At 45.7% G+C, this 18437-nt stretch overlaps 1 protein-coding gene across 1 annotated transcript; it reads left to right on the top strand.

Annotated features, from left to right (window-relative positions):
* The first annotated feature begins 1144 nt into the window (after positions 1-1144).
* Positions 1145-10395, top strand: PARP16 (poly(ADP-ribose) polymerase family member 16). The gene is made up of 7 exons (XM_073304338.2): positions 1145-1231; positions 2492-2696; positions 5203-5340; positions 6539-6745; positions 8110-8281; positions 9100-9241; positions 9539-10395. Exons 2-7 carry the CDS (start codon positions 2505-2507, stop codon positions 9681-9683), a joined length of 996 nt encoding a protein of 331 aa, XP_073160439.1. The 5' UTR covers positions 1145-1231; positions 2492-2504; the 3' UTR covers positions 9684-10395.
* Positions 10396-18437: the final 8042 nt, after the last annotated feature.

Here is an 18437-nt window from a genome sequence, read left to right as displayed (position 1 = left end):
AGTCGGGGGATCAGAAGGAAAGTCGGGGGGAGACAGACAATGGGGGGAGCAGTCGGGGGACAGAAGGACAATGGGGAGACAATCGGGGGGGACAGTCGGGGGGGTCAGAAGGAAAGTCGGGGGGAGACAGACAATGGGGGGAGCAGTCGGGGGACAGAAGGACAATGGGGAGACAATCGGGGGGGACAGTCGGGGAATCAGAAGGAAAGTCGGGGGGGAGCCAGACAATGGGGGGAGCAGTCGGGGGACAGAAGGACAATGGGGAGACAATCGAGGGGGACAGTCGGGGGATCAGAAGGAAAGTCGGGGGGAGACAGACAATGGGGGAGCAGTCGGGGGACAGAAGGACAGTGGGGAGACAATCGGGGGGGGGACAGTCGGGGGGGTCAGAAGGAAAGTCGAGGGGGAGACAGACAATGGGGGGAGCAGTCGGGGGGACAGAAGGACAATGGGGAGACAATCGAGGGGGACAGTCGGGGGATCAGAAGGAAAGTCGGGGGGGAGACAGACAATGGGGGAGCAGTCGGGGGACAGAAGGACAGTGGGGAGACAATCGGGGGGGGGACAGTCGGGGGGGTCAGAAGGAAAGTCGAGGGGGAGACAGACAATGGGGGGAGCAGTCGGGGGGACAGAAGGACAATGGGGAGACAATCGAGGGGGACAGTCGGGGGATCAGAAGGAAAGTCGGGGGGAGACAGACAATGGGGGGAGCAGTCGGGGGACAGAAGGACAATGGGGAGACAATCGGGGGGGGACAGTCGGGGGGGTCAGAAGGAAAGTCGGGGGGGAGCCAGACAATGGGGGAGCAGTCGGGGGACAGAAGGACAATGGGGAGACAATCGGGGGGGACAGTCGGGGGGGTCAGAAGGAAAGTCGGGGGGAGACAGACAATGGGGGGGCGGGGTAATCGCGGGGGAGACAGACAGTCACGGGCCGTGGTGTCCCAGGGCAGGGGGTTGGCGCTGACGGGGTCCCCCGGCCCCGATCCGGGCCCAGCAGAGACACGGGGGGGGTCTCTCCCCTTTCCGGAGCCCCGCGGGGACCGGGCGGGCTGCCTCCCCCCCTCGCCCAGCCCGGGGCCGCCAGGGCCGTGTGCGGGAGGGAGGCGCCGTCAGCCGCCGGGGCTGGGCGGGGCCCCGGGAACCAGAGGCAGCCGCAGCTTCCGGCCGGCGAGGCAGGCCGCGGGGCGGGGGAGCCGAGCCCGGCCCGGGAGAGCGGGGGGCGCTGCCGGGTGGGTAGCGCGGGGGGCAGCGGGGGCTGGCAGCAATAAGGGGGAGAAGGGACTGGAGGGGGCAGTAGGGGGGAGAGGAGGAGGCCGGAGGGCAACATAGGGGGCAGGCTGGGGGCAGTAGGGGCAAGAGGAGGAGGCCAGAGGGCAGTATGGGGGGCCGGGGGGGCAGGCTGGGGGCAGTAGGGGTGAGAGGAGGAGGCCGGAGGGCAGTATGGGGGGCCGGGGGGGCAGTAGGGGCAAGAGGAGGAGGCCGGAGGGCAGTATAGGGGGCAGGGGGGCAGGCTGGGGGCGGTAGGGGCGAGAGGAGGGTGGCAGTATAGGGGCCGGGGGGGGCAGGCTGGGGGCAGTAGGGGAGAGAGGAGGAGGCCGGAGGGCAGCATAGGGGGCAGGCTGGGGGCAGTAGAGGCGAGAGGAGGAGGCTGGAGGGCAGTATAGGGGGCAGGCTGGGGGCAGTAGGGAAGAGAGGAGGAGGAGGCTGGAGGGCAGTGTCGGGGGCCAGGGAGGCAGGCTGGGGGCAGTAGGAGCGAGAGGAGGAGGCCGGAGGGCAGCATAGGGGGCCGGGGGGGGCAGGCTGGGGGCAGTAGGGGTGAGAGGAGGAGGCCGGAGGGCAGTATAGGGGCCGGGGGGGGCAGGCTGGGGGCAGTAGGGGAGAGAGGAGGAGGCCGGAGGGCAGCATAGGGGGCCGGGGGGGCAGGCTGGGGGCAGTAGAGGCGAGAGGAGGAGGCTGGAGGGCAGTATAGGGGGCAGGCTGGGGGCAGTAGGGAAGAGAGGAGGAGGAGGCTGGAGGGTAGTGTCGGGGGCCAGGGAGGCAGGCTGGGGGCAGTAGGAGCGAGAGGAGGAGGCCGGAGGGCAGCATAGGGGGCCGGGGGGGGCAGGCTGGGGGCAGTAGGGGTGAGAGGAGGAGGCCGGAGGGCAGTATAGGGGCCGGGGGGGCAGGCTGGGGGCAGTAGGGGTGAGAGGAGGAGGCCGGAGGGCAGTATAGGGGCTGGGGGAGCAGGCTGGGGGCAGTAGGGGGGAGAGGAGGAGGCCAGAGGGCAGTGTAGGGGGTGGGCTGGGGGCCCAAGGGCAGTCAGATGGAGGGGAACTGCAGGGCAGGGTACATGTTCTGTAAATCCCTGAGACACAGATGGCAGGGTGTGTGGGTGGGGTGAGGACAGCTGTGGGGTGGCAGATTGGTGTGCCCCCCCCCTCCTCTCCTGTGAGCATTAGGGAAGGGCTTTAACCTCTGCTGAGCTGCTGCCCTGTGTGTTTCCTGGCCAGACCCCTGGTGGGGATGCTGCCCCACAGGCCCAGCGATGCTGTCCTGAGGGAGAAGATCAAGGAGGCCACCCGCAGGGACATCTTGGCTGCGGATCTGAAGTGCAGCCTCTTTGTCTCTGCTTTACAGAGCTACAAGCGTGATTCCGTCCTGAGACCCTTTCCAGGCCTCTATGCCAATGAGGAGAGCAAAGATTTTGATGCATTGGTGAGTTATCATCCCCTCGAATGGGACAGCTTGGCACCGGGTGAGTGGGGAGGGGAGAGGAAGAGCAGCAGGTATTCCTTCAGAGCACACGTGTAATTAGTTCCACGTAAAAACAAAGCCCAGAACAGATCCTATAAACAAGTCACTCGTTTTCATTACTGATGCACTGAATGCTACTTCGCAGGAGTGTTGTTAGGAGCAATCAGTTAATATCTATAAAGTGCCTCCAAGATGAAATGTGCTAAGTATTATTAACATGATTATCCACTTGAATAGTCCTGACTCCATTTCTGGCACCTCCTGGTTTAAACACACCGGCTGTGCAGGCTTGCCTTACCTTCCCCTTGTTTTCTGGCTGACTGAGGGGTGCAGTGGAGGGTTACCACTTCCACCCAGTGCTTTCCTGCATTGTAAATTTGTCCCCTTGTCCTCTGATTGGGGGTAAGAGTCTGATTCACTCGGAATTCCCTGCTCAGTGCAGCTACTGCTTCAGGCCCTTAATTCTGGAGCCTGTTCAATGTATCTGGTTTTCTGTACACACCGAGGACATGGACAGATTCCCTGCGGCGGCAAGATATGGCGTGAGCATTAACGGCACATATATTATAAAAACTTGGATCCTCGTTAAGGACAAGTGGCTACCATAATTCTCCGAATCCCCTCACCCAATCTTGATTTTTCTAACTACACATGAGGCTGTTAGGTTGTGCTCTGTATGTATGTGCTTGAACACTGTCCACGAGTGAAAATTGCAAAACAGCTGCCATTATAACATTTTCAGCTACTCATAACTTTCTGAAAAACCCTCCTCTAGGATGGAAACTTTCCAGACGTGGTCCCTGTCCAAAGGTGAATTTCCGTTTTGGTTGGAGGAAAACACCTTTTCAGGCATGTGATGTTGAATAAACAGACAGATGCCATATTGAGCACATAGCCCTCTGCATAAGGGGAAGGAGGGAATCACTGGTTTAATGGTGTCCTTCCAAATAAATGCAGTGTAATTTGTACACAGCTCTGGAAGTTAAAAAAAATAAATTAAAAAAGTAGAAAAGCTGTCATAATACTGCATATATTGTGTTATAACTTGTATATGGGCAAAAGCCTACATAGCTCTTTACAGACAATCATAAAAGTGAGGCCCCGGCCCAACGGTTTATATCTAAGTTGAGTGGAAACTATAAAGCAGGTTTAAAATACATTGTTTTCTCTATAACTAAAGAGTCAAAGCAGCCATGCAAAACTATGTACATTTACTAGCTCAAACAAAATACCTACTCTTGCCCAGTTAATGATAAAAAAAAATGGATATGTTGTCTGCCCAATATAAGTGGGTAAGTAAAATTTTGCAAGTCTGAAATGCAGTAAAATAAATTAAGGAATTGAGATTTAGAAGGTAAATGACAAATGTAGACTTGGAAGCCTCTGAGTCTAAGTTTGAAAGTCTGAAAAGGTTTAACAGGTGAAATAATATCAAAAGCCTTTTATTTTTTTCCCCTGTCTGTTGCTCTCTGGAAAATCCAGTTTGAACCAGTATGTGCAAGCCTCCTTGGGGTGGCATCTCTCTGGAGATGTTTACAACTTAAATGAGTCATCGTGATCACCACCTCACTGTTTTGATTCATGGGGGAGTTGTGGTAACTCTCCCTCCTGGTGTTGCATATAATCCCTGGCCCACAGTCATAGGTATCAACTTCCCCTCTTTTCCGTGGGTCCTCGACCCCCCCCACCCGTCCCCACCCCTTCCATGAGGCCCCACCCCTGCCCCCATTCCAACCCCTTCCCCAAGTCCTGGCCCCGTCCCCGCCTCTTCCCCTCAGCACGCCAACGTTCCTGCTCCTCCCCCCCCCCCGTCCCCGAGCTTGCTAACGCTGCCAAACAGCTGTTTGGCGGTGGCCAGGTGGGAAGTGCTGGGAGGTAGGTGGAGGAGAGGGGATGCGGCGCGTTCAGGGGAGGAGGAGGAGGTGGGTTGGGGGGTGAGGAGAGCTTGGCTGCCGGTGGGTGCAGAGCACTCACTAATTTTTCCCCATGGGTGCTCCAGCCCTGGAGCACCCACGGAGTTGGCGCCTATGCCCACAGTGATACATAACTTAATACGGTATGGTTCCCAAAAATATTACATGGGATGGCAATATCTGTCACACTTATACCACTCCAGATATTGCCTCTGTGTTGATGTAGTGACCATATTCAGATGTTTTTGCTCACTGTTCTTATGCATACCCCATGGATGCTGCTGCTGAATATAGATCATAGAATTATAGAAGACCTGTAACTTGCTCAAACATAGTACTCAGTGTTGCATGTCAGAACAAATGACAAATTTCCCCACATAATCTCAGTGTAAGTTTTTCAGAAGTGATTCTTGTAATTAATTGGAAATTGTTTTTCAACTTGTACCCCACAGATCCCCATTAGAGTGAAATATTATTTTCTTACCACTAGAGGTCTCTATTTAATCGTGATGATGAAGAGATGCAAACCACACTAATCATCTTTCTTGTGTTAGCTTGCAGATACAAATGCTTTGCCAAGCTTAAAAGAACTTCCAGAGTCTATTTCAGACACAGATAAAAGGACATGGGATCTGTTTAGCTGGATTTTATCATCTAAATTCTTAACTATACAAAGTACTAAGAAAAAGGAGGTAAGATTTCAAATTCTTATGAAAGTTTCATGACGTGAGTTTTCTATTTAACACAACCATTTGCATGCAGGTGGTTACCTCAACCTGGGATTTAAGGGTTGTTTATTGTAAGGACTGAAAAGTATGTCAAGTGAACCCATTTTCCGGTAGGCATAGATGAATAAAGAGACAGTCTCTTTACCCCAAAGAGATCAAAATCTAAATAGAGAAGGAACAGAAGGAGGAATGTGTGCAGCAAAAGCAAGTGAATGACTGAGTGGTGATTAATCTATTATTTCCTATTAAAACCCCAAAGGTTTGTCTTAGCAAAACCCTTATATTGCTAATATATGGTTAATCACAGTTGACCACTCTATTGAATGTTGTACTCCTACCCTGTGTTCAGATTGTGAGGGCCTCAGGGCAGGGACCATGCCACTTTTTCTATTTAGAAAACACCTCGTGTTGAGAAGGAAGAATGAGCTAGTGGTTCAGATGCAAGCCCAGGAGGCAGGATACGGGGGTTTGTTTCCATGCTCCGCCACAGACTCCACGTATGATCTTGCGTAGGTAACGGTCTCTCTGTGCCTCAGGTTCCAATCTGTAAAATGTGCACTGCCTCACAGGGACGTTGTGAGGATAAATGTGTTAAACATTGTGAGGCACTCAGATACTACAATAATGGAGACTATGTAAGTACCTAAGAGAGTTGTGGATGCTGCTGGAAATGATAAAAATGTCTTAGTTCCACATTTTTTTCTTTCCCCAAGGAACATATCTCATGAATATATCTATATCATAGCCTTGTTTGTGTGTTGGGATGATGACACCATAAAGATGTCTCTCTTCTTTTCCTCCCTCTCATTGCATCATCCACTTAACTCTGATATCTGAGTCCCATTATTAGGAGAGGAGGTGGGGGGACATTTAACTTTGATATCATAACCTTACCACTCAGTAAAGCTCATGAATATTCATAGAGAAGCAGCAAAGGAGAAGAGGGCAGGAGCATGGAGGAAAAATAAACCCTTACAGTTCCCACAATCCACTTGATCTTCTATGGTACCATTACCAGCTAGCTGCGTATTAATACTGAATTATAAATGTGCATAGGTAAATATATATAGGAACTAGGAAAGGATCTGAGAGACTAAGCAGATTTCCAGTGAACAATCTAGACCTTTTAAAAATAACACTAGGATTCCTTTCTGTTTTTAAGTATGAGAAGATCCAAGAGTTGACAGGAATGTCAAGTGATGCCGTTCCTACTCCTGATTTCCTGTTTGAAATAGTGTATTGTGATCAGATGAATGCCAAATTTGATGAAACCAGGGGAGAAAGGAACCTTATTTATGCATTCCATGGGAGTCGCCTTGAGAACTTCCATTCCATACTGCACAATGGTTTACATTGCCATTTAAATAGGGTAAGGTTTCCAATATTTCTTGCATTAAACACACAGCTTTATCCTTCATTCACAAACTCTGAGGGGTGTTTTAAACACATGTACAAACTTGCGTAGGGATAAAAAAAAACGTGATCTGATATCTCATGTTGCTATTTGTTTTCCTTGATGGCAACACTGTTAACTTTGCATATGATTGTACTGGGTTTTATAATTCAGATTGAGCTTAAAAAATGCAGGTGATGTGAAACATAGGCATTAAATTATAGTCGTTTCTCCAATATGCCTGGTTGTAGCCATCCTTCACTTTAAAAATAAAAAGATGAATTTAGTGCCTCTGAAAAATGCTGGCTTATTTGACAGCCCTAGAGATGGAAGATCTCTAGCCTTATACCAAGAGGAACATAGTCAGTGTAGGCGCTCTCTGCCCAGGTCTCAACCTTGGACCACCTCTAAAGGTGAGAAACTATCTGCTAACTGAGAGTCCTTTGCATCTGCCAGGAGATTGCTAACAAGGATGTTATTTGGTCGGGGGGCGGGGGGGGAACGACTTTGTGGATGTCCATACCTATTTGATAGAAGCTAGCTGGGACTGTCACTTCTTTTCATGTAGGTTGTCACATAGCTGCCAGACAGTAAAAACACACAGTCACTACCAACCTGGGTCACGTGTGAAACAGTGATTTTTTTTTTAATTTCATCCCCACATTCTTACTACCTCACTTTCATAAGCACCAAAGTTCACATGAAAACAAAAAGTTAAAAGGCTCACACTTTTAGGGTCACAGAGGGCAAGAAAGAATCTTTACCTTGCCAGGAGGGCACAGGGCATTTTGATTTTTTCCCCCACCCTCATGAGTTATCACATTGACTACAGTGGGAGGCAGCGTGCTAGATTAGATGGGGTGGCAAATCCTATGTTTCTGAACTATTAAAGCAATTGCATTTGGGGAAGAAAAAAAATCACACTTGAAAAGAATTTTTCTCTCTTGCAAAGCAGGTTTCTAAATGTCACTAAGGCCTGGTCCATGCACAGAAGTTGCACTACTTTAAATATACCAGCATAGTTAAAGCTGTACAACCTCCTGAGTGTGGTTTAAAAAGTGTGTATATTGGTCTAGCTTAATCCGTTTAAAAAAAAAGTCACACCCCTAACTGAAATAGTTACACTGGTACAAAATCTGTCTGTAGTCCAGCGCTAAGGAGTTTAAGAACTGAGACTTCTGAATGTCACTGCTGTGTTTAAGCTCCATAATACTTTTGGAAACAGCGTGCTGGCATTTGGAAAGGAAAGCGCAGTGGTACGCTGTATTATTGTTCTATGTGGACATTCAGAGTGTTTGATCTGATGCAATCTCTCTTGATTTTCCTTTGTGCTATTTCAGACATCCTTGTTTGGTGAAGGTACCTACCTTACCAGTGATCTAAGCCTTGCTCTACTTTATAGCCCTCACGGTCTTGGGTGGCAACACAGTGTTTTGAGCCCTATCCTTAGTTGTGTAGCTGTTTGTGAGATTATCGATCATCCAGATGTAAAATGCCAGGTGAAGAAGAAAGGTGAGTGTATAAAAATAATTACAACTAGAGTGTTTGTTAGTCTATTAATACTCCTCAGGTCTTGGGTTGTGTATACGTGCAGTAATACAGCTAAGAATGTACTCCTGTGTACACTAGTTTCCCTTCTGCAGAAACTGACCGGGGGGCACCTTTTCTGGATGACCCATTAGCAAATCTACAAAAGCTTTCCACAAAAATGGAAACAATAAAACTTGATCATTCTGGTAGTGGGACCCTGCTAGATCAGTATCGAAACCAAAATAACATCCTATTTTGTTTTAATCTAGCGTCAATACGATAACAGAATGTGTTCTGTAATGCAGAGTTATTTCATTTGTTCCAGAAGTGAACCCAAGCCAAGGTATTCCTGTAACAGCAAGATTAATACGCTTTCTGTACTTTTGCATGTTTGACTCATAACAAGGCCCATATTCTAGTAGTCAAATTTCATTTTGCTGTTTTCTTCCCACAGTTCTAGATCCTGTTGTATTATTTCTTGATCCTTTCTGATGTTAGCAACCCCTCAAGCATTGTGCTCTCGGCCTGCCTTCTCCTATCTCTAATGTGCCCCTTCTCCACTCCCAACCCATAGTACCCCCATGCCAGGGATAACCAGCAGGGGCTGGTGTAGCCTTAACACAACTCTGATTCTCCTTTGGGATGCTAAGAGGGACCATTGAAATTTGAGGTAGAGCCAGGAATAACAGCCCTGTTTCCTAACTCCAACTCCTATGCCTTGACCTGTCTTCCTTTACTGTCATACATGTGCTTTTGCTTTCCTTCCCATTCCCAAGAAAACCTCTTTTTGTCCCATACAGATTCAGAAGGAATAGACAGGAAAAGAGCAAGAGTAAAAAACAGCGAAGGGGGTGATGTTCCACAGAAATACTTTGTTGTCACAAACAATCAGCTTTTACGAGTTAAATACTTATTAGTATATTCACAGAAACAACACAGGAGGTAAGAGTTCAACTCACCAGTATGATGAGCATGGTGCAAGTGCGAGATAGACTGATCTTATTTGTACAGCATTCTCTCTCTCAAAATCCAAAAATACAAAAGCAAGACATGGTTCCACTTACAGGAAGCAAAAAGGGATCCCAAAGCAAATAAAGGAGCAAATGCAGTAGCTAGGAAAATCTTTATCAAAGCTTGCAAGATCATTTAAAAATAATAAAACATAATAAATGTGTCTTAATGTGACAAGATTATATTTGATGTAATTCATGCTTTTTATGCATTTTTTTCCCTCCACAGGCCTTCTAGTCAGTCATCTTGGTTTTCCAATCATCGTTTTGCTATAATGATGATGATGTATCTACTACTGCTAATTGTTATAGGTGCCAGCAACTCACCGGCCTTCCTCTACTACTGGAATAGAATGTTTGACTCAGAAGGATGAGCAAGCTGGTTTATATGCTGTTATGTTCACCATGTGCCTTAATGATAGGAGATCTACAACCTACTGCATCTGTACCAGCTCTCTGGAAATGGGGTCTCGAGCATTTGGTTATATTCCAGTTGCATTACCTTCATGGCCCCCTTTCCATTTTTTTCTTGTTTTAAGTCGTTTTCTTTCTTTGAGTAATGAGGGAGCCTGATCGGCTGAAAAGGGAGCTGCCATTCTTGCCCTAGGGATGCTGAAGTAGAATGTGAACAGTTCTGTACACACATTTTAGTCAACGGTCCAAAAAAACCTTTATTTACAATTAATTAAAACTTTGGTGTGGAAACTATTGGGCCGTAGGTGCTGGAACTGGGGGTGCAGCTGCACCCCCTGGCTTGAAGGGGTTTCTGTCATACACAGGGTGCACAGTTTGGTTCAGTTTCTCTCAGCACCCCTGTATTGGGGGTGTTTATTCTCTGCCAGATTAAACCAGCAATATTTATTTATAACGCTATTGGAAAGGAGGAATTCTCTTTACCTCACACAAAGGTAAACCTGCAGTAGGTTTTATTGCTTTGACTTGAGAAACCCTGTGTCTTTACTGAAGAGGAAAAGTGCTTTCTCATATGATAAAGCAGGATCATCTTAATTACAATTTTGACGGGATTATATTTAGGCACAATGATTGTAACAAAACATTATAAATAAAACAGTAACCAAATCGGAAGGATCTGAACGTTCTTGTGTGTTTTTGAAAATAAAATCACTGGATAAAGAATTAATACTGAATTTTAGAGCACCGTAGGTGATGATGAGAGGAATACGTCTTAAGTACAGTACAATGGGCCAGATCCTCAGCTAGGTTTAGAGAGCATTCAGTGCACGTCTGGGGAAGAGGGGTGTAAGATCAAAGTTCACCTTGGCCCTCCCCCACTAAGGGGCACACTATATGCAGGGCTGGTCCCTATGTCTAACAGGCTCAAATGGGAGCTCAGGATCAGGGCTGGGCAGGGGCTTCCCATCAAGAAGGAAGGGGAAGGTCTATGCCGCTGGCAGATCTCCTGGTCTGGGAACACTGTTTTCACAGCCAATGGTGCAGTGCAAGGTGGTCACAGGATGCTCCAGCATGTGGCTCTGTGTTTGTACACATGTCCCGTCTCTTTTTCTGCATTTGTGACCTGATAACTGCAGTAGGAATATATCAAATATTTCCTAAAACAGTGTTTTAGAAATAAAATATTTTGAGAGCAGGATTTATTTTGTTTCCGAGGTCAGAGAGTGATGTCAGCTTAGTATATACTGCATTTAGGTTTTCACTTGATAACTGACCTTTTTACGTGTGTCTGTAAGATGTACTGTCTACATAAAGTTATCAGAAGGAGATTGGTTTTTCCTCTTTCAGAATTACATTATCTGTGTTAGGTAGGCTTCATGCCAATATGTAAGTAGCCGTGTTTTACTTTTTTTTTGTTTTGTAAATCAAATTACACTAAGAACCCCTCATTTATCATTTAGAATTGTTTGACAATGTATAGGTTTGTGAGAGTTCTGTGTAGAGCACACTTAGAGACTTGGAACTTTTAAAGAGATTTGAAAATCACTTCCCTGTCTGAATGTTTTATCTGTACTATAGTTATAAAACCACCTAACAGTATAAAAACTGAAAAAGCTAGCAAAAAGAATTTCTGTTGTTAGTTTGTTGTGCATATGGGGATAACTTTGCATAGGGTCAGATTCACTATTTCTCCTTTTATGGAACAGCAAGGCAGCAGAAGAACCCCACATAAAACTGCCTTAATACAAATATTTGTAAAAGCTTCAGGACACATTTTAAGATTGTGCTCTCAGAAACTGGCAGGTTTTTTAAATAAGTCAACTTTAAATAATTGAAATTGAGACAGTCCCTTTAAACTCTGGGGGCTTTTAGCACTCATTTTGAGCACAGTAAAACTTTAATTTTGTGAAGATGTGAGTATGGGTGACTTTGACCAGTCTTGATGTTAATCTCAGATTTAAGTACAGTGATGTGGTGCAAGCAGGAGAGTTCCACATTTATAAAGCGGTACATTTTGTGTTGTAAACATTAGTTATGTTTTGAGACAGCCAGGGTTCAACAAAGAAGATCTACACCCTATGAAAGTAGATTCAGCAGCAAACTAGCCAAGGTTGTGAACAAAGTGTCAGGAAGGAATGAACTATTTCAGACAGAACTATTTTAATTAAGCTTTGGGGTTGGCTGACTTATTTTTAAAGGCATTAAGAGACAAAATATTTTACGAAATGTGTATTTTCTCACCTTTGAGATTTTGAATTATATAAATTCAACTTTACATTTTTAATAGAAGCATCCATTCTAGGAGCTAAAAGTTCGTCATGACTTATGGTAAAGTAGCCTCATGGGTGTCAGATAGGGAAGTAGCATGTCCATTTCACAGACGGGAAACTGAAGCAGAGCCACTAAGTAAGGTGCAAGGGAAATGGTGATCAGGGCATTTTACAGTGAAAGTGGATGGTTTTAGAAGATTTAAAATGGCAAAGGAAGCCACCTTCAGGAGAGGTTAAATGACTTGCTTATTAGGGTGAGGAAAGAGCGGTTTTAAAAAGTTGTGCGTGTTTAAAGGTGATCACATTGGAAAAAAAAATCACAATTGCAAAATTTGATAACAGCTCCTGTGTGAAATCTGTTATTAGCCAAACTGTAAGGAAATGGTGTGTACTCCCTGAAGCCATAGTGGAGTGTCTTTTAAGATGCATGAAGACCATGATTATCCTCTAGGCTTCTGATTATCCTTCATCTGAGGATTTCAAAATGGTGGGCAAGTATTAAATCCCTTTTCCTGATGGTTAAATTTAGGGACAAAGTAGTGACTTGACTGAGAATATACAGCAAGTCTGTGATGTAGCTGGGAATAAAACCCACCAGACTTGACTAGAGGCCCCTGCTGTAACCACATTAGAAGTTTAACGTCTGTGGATGGCTGAATTGCTGGCAAAACAGATTAGATGAATGGCAGAGAGATCCAAGGCAAAAGCTAGAAGTTAGATGCATGCATCTGCTCGAGACTGCAATCTGACCCTTAATACTATGCTTGATCAATGCAGCTTTTCATTGAACAATGAACCCTACCGAAAGGTCTCGCTGCATATTTCTGGCAAACGAGATGAGGGTTACTACCTCACTGATTAAGTGTGTCAAAATATCTTTTCCCTAGATGTTATTCTGTCACCTAATTGCCAGAAATAATGACTTGGTAATCAGGTTTTCTAACTCAAGCCCTCAAAATTAGGCCTAAACCATGTCAACACTGGCTGTGCTATTGTGGTGACATCACTATCAATTCTCACTCACTGCACCTAGAAGCATTTATTCCGGTGAATTTCTCTGTCAGAACGCCTTTATTTATGCCCTGTGCAGCTTGCAAAACAAGAACATTATCATCTAATGCCACATTGCCTTTCACAGTCCATTAATACTGCCCAGCTTTACAGCATATCCTATGCCCAAGTAACATGGGCACTAATCATAGAGCTGATTTGACATTAAAATACTTCTCAATTAACACTTTATTGTTCCATGGAGCGGAGGACAGAAGCCTCTCGATCTCTCTCTTTAAGGCAGCTTACCCTTTGGTTCTCCATTACAGGAATTAGGCTTATACGGGGATCTCAGGCCATTTCTGAAAGCATTGGTGTGTGGTTTTGGTGCACGTCAATGTGTGCTTGCGTGTGTATATTAGTGCCATAGGTGTGCACAGTGACTGCAAGCTATTTAGAGTATAACTAGCAGGGTGGCTGTGGCCGTGCCAAGTACGTACCCACCGGGTTCAGGCAGGTTTGTACTCGGCCCGCCAAAGCAGTATCCGTACTGCCCGGGTCACTGTAGCGACATCGCCATTTCTGCTCACGCTAGCAGTCATCGAGCTGGCGTGAGTATACGCACCCGAGCTGGGAACTGCACCCCGAGCTCGCAGGGCAGAGGTCTAAGAGGCAGGAGTGGATACAGCGCTAGCCCCTCGGTGTTTGCAGTGGCTACAGCTAGAACGACTGGGGGACCAGCTGGGTCTTCAAGAGCCCTTGGAAGGAGGAGAGGGAGGTCGTGTGACACATACTAACGTGGGAGGTTGTTCCAGGAGAAGGAGCAGGCACAAAATTGGGGGGTCGGGGGGGAAGCAATTAATTAAGACAGAAGGAGCAGCTGGGAAGAAAGACAGGAATTTTTGAGACTTTGTCGCTTAGAACAACTGGTTCTCTAAGAGCCAGGCGCCTGTTGCCCAGAACTGCCACTACAAACAGCGGAAGTTTTGTGTGGGGAAAGGAGCAAATATCTCATTCTGTTATCAGTTGTTAAGCAGGTCTCCCAACAGACTACAGCCATGCTTTTTGGGTCCCGGAGGAAGGATGGTCCAGTGGTCAGGGCCATAGCCTGGTACTTAGGAGCTCAGGGTTCAGTTCCCTCCTCTGTTACAGCCTTCCTGTGTGACCTTGGACAAGTCACCTGGCCTTTCTACGCCTCAGTTCCCTATCTGTGACCTACATTGCGGGTCCGTGAGGGTAAATACCTTAAAGATTGTGAGTTGTTCAGATACGATGATAACAGGATTCAGATAATGCATTTATCAGCTGATAATGGATTCTGTACTCAGGGCCACATCCTGCCACTATTTGGAATCCGTGTGGAGGACTGGTTACTACGTGTATTTCCCAATGCTGGCAAGATGCATTCACTTGAATTACTCTGTGGTAGAAAACACAAAGTTGTGCCAAGCAATTCCCACAGGTATTTTTATTACTTAATGTGAACCAAAGATTAGCCTATTAAACAGTTTACATCTTCAAAGCACCAGGCAAAGTGCTCGAAAAGTACTGAGTGCTTTACTTCATGGGAAGCTAGTGTAATTTTGCCTGCACAAAAAGTCTGAATAAAACTGAGTAAGCAGCTCAGGATTAGGCCCCAAAGCTGCAAAATGTCTAGATCCCTCTGCTCATCAAAATAGTCAGCACAGCAATGTGACGAATAGTGAGAATGTGCTGCTCAGACACAGACATCTGTCAAACGCCTTTTAATGAATTGAAAAATATTTTATTTAAGTGAAACCAATCTTTTAAGTTACTTGTCTGATATTTTATTTTTGTTTGCTTTATCGTAACAAAGAAACTGGGTCTCTCTCTGCTCCGGTTTGGCCCAAGTCCAGTGGAATTTTAATAAAATGGCCCCCGGTGGCCTCCAGGTTTTGCAATAAGGGGCTAGTGCATGGGCATCTGAAAGTGAAACACACTAGAAATAAAACTGAAGCTGACTGGTCTCTGTTCCTTGCCCAAGCTGCGAGAAATGCAAACAGAGTCTACAAAAGTCACTTATTTTTAAAATTTCCATTTTAACAAATTAAGATATTGAGAGAGAATTTTCTCAACGCTTATCTACTTTTAACATCTCCTTGAAGCGAGATTTCCAGTAGCCTCCCTCAAAGGAGCTGGAAAGAACAAGCTTCAGAAATTCAAGGGAAAAAATGTACTGTTTAGTTTTGCAGAGTTAAGAAATTGTAGTGGGAAAGGCTGATGGCCGGTGATCATGCATTTCATGGTTAGAATTTTATTTTTATAGAAGCAAGAGTAATAACCTTTAGATGAGACATTAAGCATTGGAAATATCGGTTAGGCTGAAGATTGTAGCTGTAAGTCACCAAAAATAAAACAAAGAAATACAAATAGAAATCTCCATTTAACAACAGGCTCTATGTGTATGTTACTCTTTAAAGATCCCATTCTGAGTATTGCCAACCGCAAGCATTCAAAAATCATGACTCAGGCCTCTCCAAAATCATGAGATTGGCTTAACAACAATAAATGTTTTTCTGTTTGCTTTCTGAGCCTTTAGGCTGCTCTCACTTGATATTTCAAGCTGTTTGTCACAACCCGGAAGGCTAGAAACTTACTTTCATTTCAAACGAGAGCGGAGAGTCTCATGCAATCTCTGGATTCCAGCATCTGGGGAAACACCAGGTATAAACAAGACTGAATCCCTCAAACACTACTAAGTAAAGTGCTCACCCCTGGAGCAGCAGGCCTGGTGCTATAGGGAGACAGCAGAAGTGTTGTGTCAGCCATGTGAGTTGGTATTTGCTCGGTAACACCTCTGCTCTCTGGCGTCTAGTGATGCTACTCTACAAACTCAGCTGCTCCTTCCCCTAACCACCAGCTCTGCTCCTTAGTGCCCCAAATGCCTCCTCCTTGCTCTTCTGTGTCTGGGAATCAGAGTCTGCCCCCTAACCACCATCTCCACCTTCTGCAACCTCCAAGCACCTTGATCCCCAGATTCTCCCTAATGTCTGCAGACCTCGCCCTGCTGTTTAGCAGTTCCTCCTGTCCCAGCCAGGGGAGTTCACTCACTTCTGATTCCACTCAGCTGCCTTTGCCCCCCTCCCTGCTCGTCAGGAGTCTCCATCTCCATCCATTTGGCCTTTAAGACTTGGTCAGTTAGCACTGCAAAGAACACGCTTCAGTCCACTGGTGGTTTGCAAACTATCCTTAAATTAGTGAGGTGTGTGAGATGGGGCCTGGAGTGGCATTGTTCTGCTTGCTGATCTGGCCTTCGTTCAGCAAAATATCAAAGCGTGTGCTTATGTCCCATTGCAGACAACGGTAACGCAACCACCTCCAGTGCATCAGTTGCAAGGGGACTTAAGCACATGCTTAAAAATGTTTAGCAGCATAGGAATGGAATTATTCATGTGCTTAAAGTTAGGCAGGTGCTTTAGTGAGTTTCTTGTCTAAGGCCTGGATGGAAAGGTCAAAAATGAGAGTGATTCCAAGATGGCAGCACAAATGCTTACAGGGGCAACACACACATGAGTATTTGCAGGACTCATTTTCTACCAATGTTCATGTAAATGGCACATAAACCCTGGTGCGAAGGGTGGTGTCAAAGTGATTGGAAACAGTAATAAAGCAATTGGCTAAGGAGCAGTTCTGCAGAAAATGACCTGGGGATTATAGTGGATGAGAAGCTAGATATGAGTCAGCAGTGTGCCCTTGTTGCCAAGAAGGTTAATGGCCTATTGGGCTGTATTAGTAGGAGCATTGCCAGCAGATCAAGGGAAGTGATTATTCCCCTCTATTCGGCACTGGTGAGACCACACCTGGAGTATTGTGTCCAGTTTTGGTCCCCCCACTACAGAAAGGATGTGGACAAATTGGAGAGAGTCCAGCGGAGGGCAATGAAAATGATTAGGGGGCTGGAGCACATGTCTTACGAGGAGAGGCTGAGGGAACTGGGGTTATTTAGTCTGCAGAAGAGAAGAGTGGGGGGGGATTTGACAGCAGCCTTCAACTACCTGAAGGGGGGGTCCAAAGGGGATGGAGCTGGGCTGTTCTCAGTGGTGGCAGATGTCAGAACAAGGAGCAATGGCCACAAGTTGCAGTGGGGGAGGTCTAGGTTGGATATCAGGAAACACTATTTCACTAGGAGGGTGGTGAAGCACTGGAATGGGTTCCCTAGGGAGGTGGTGGAATCTCCATCCTTAGAGGTTTTTAAGACCCTGCTTGAAAAAGCCCTGGGATGATTTAGTTGGTGTTGGTCCTGCTTTGAGCAGGCGGTTGGACTAGATGACCTCCTGAGATCTCTTCCAACCCTAATAGTCTATGATTCTAATTGGTGGGCTTTATTTTAAAAAAAGTTCATATTACACGTGCTCGTTTGAAGGTCTATTTAAGACAAACATCCCCAAACAAAATCTTTAGCTTTAGCAAGCTAAGGCAAAGCTGACAAGTTTTAGGCTCTGATCTACCAGATTGTTTATGGAGAATTGAACGAGATGGTTCAAGAAACACCTTTAAAAAAAAAATCACAAAATAGAGATCTGGCATGGAGTATTTTTAAAAACATGTTGTCATTTTTAAATACCAGTCTTAAAATAATTGTGGTGACTCACAGAAAGATTGCCAGTGGAAAACAAAATAAACTAAAACCATTTCCTTTCGGCCTCTTTCCAGTTGACTGACGCAAATGCTAAGGTGAACTAAAAAAGAGTAATAGGATTTTTTAATGAGTGTCTGGCAATCTAAACAGTTAGATGTAATCATATTTGTTACATTAAAGTGAATTTAATTCTAAGGAGAGCACTAGACTTATATTAAAAGGAGTCAGTAGATATCCCCAGAAAATTGGATTTGGTTCTATGGCTTATCATCGATATTACATTGTTCCATGAGGCTGTATTTTATCAAATGAGTGAAAACGTTTCAGTAAACTTTGAATTTTCATCGTTTCAGTTAACTGTGTAGCTCTATCATCACTCACAAGGATTAGATGAAATACTGTCATCAGAAAAGTTATTTTGTCTCATTTTAATTGTTTGTACTTAATGAGCCAGGTTCACGCAGGATGTGGTGTATCCAACAGGGGCATTTGATCCCATGCTTGTTAAATATAATTGCCACTAGATTTTCTTACTACTTAGCAGATAATTAATGGGTAGGTAGGATCTAAAAGCAACAATTGAATGAGATGCTTAGCTTCCTAGGAAAATGGGAGTTTCCATGTCCTACTAAGATATCATGCCATGTAAGTGGCATGTAATACCGTGACTGCTTCCTCCTTGTTTGTCACATTTGGGGGACATGGCAAAGTTCTCTGTTCCTAAAGGGAATTATTATAGATCCCAGGCTTTGCTGCTTTTGTAAAGGGGTGAAAATAACTGAGAAGGAAATCTCAGCAGCCACCGGCATCTAAGACCATAGCTTGCAGCTTTCCTGTATAGCCTTTCATAAAGG

Source organism: Lepidochelys kempii, chromosome 10 (genome assembly GCF_965140285.1).
Source record: "Lepidochelys kempii isolate rLepKem1 chromosome 10, rLepKem1.hap1, whole genome shotgun sequence".
Taxonomy (NCBI): domain Eukaryota; kingdom Metazoa; phylum Chordata; order Testudines; family Cheloniidae; genus Lepidochelys; species Lepidochelys kempii.
This window is presented reverse-complemented; position numbering and strand designations above follow the sequence as displayed.

Excerpts from the sequence above, each read along its gene's own strand:
- PARP16 (XM_073304338.2), top strand. The coding sequence starts at position 2,505 with ATGCTGCCCCACAGGCCCAGCGATGCTGTCCTGAGGGAGAAGATCAAG. Across the intron at positions 5,341-6,538 it reads AAAGTACTAAGAAAAAGGAG|TATGAGAAGATCCAAGAGTT; the intron begins GTAAGATTTCAA and ends TCTGTTTTTAAG. Across the intron at positions 8,282-9,099 it reads ATGCCAGGTGAAGAAGAAAG|ATTCAGAAGGAATAGACAGG; the intron begins GTGAGTGTATAA and ends TGTCCCATACAG.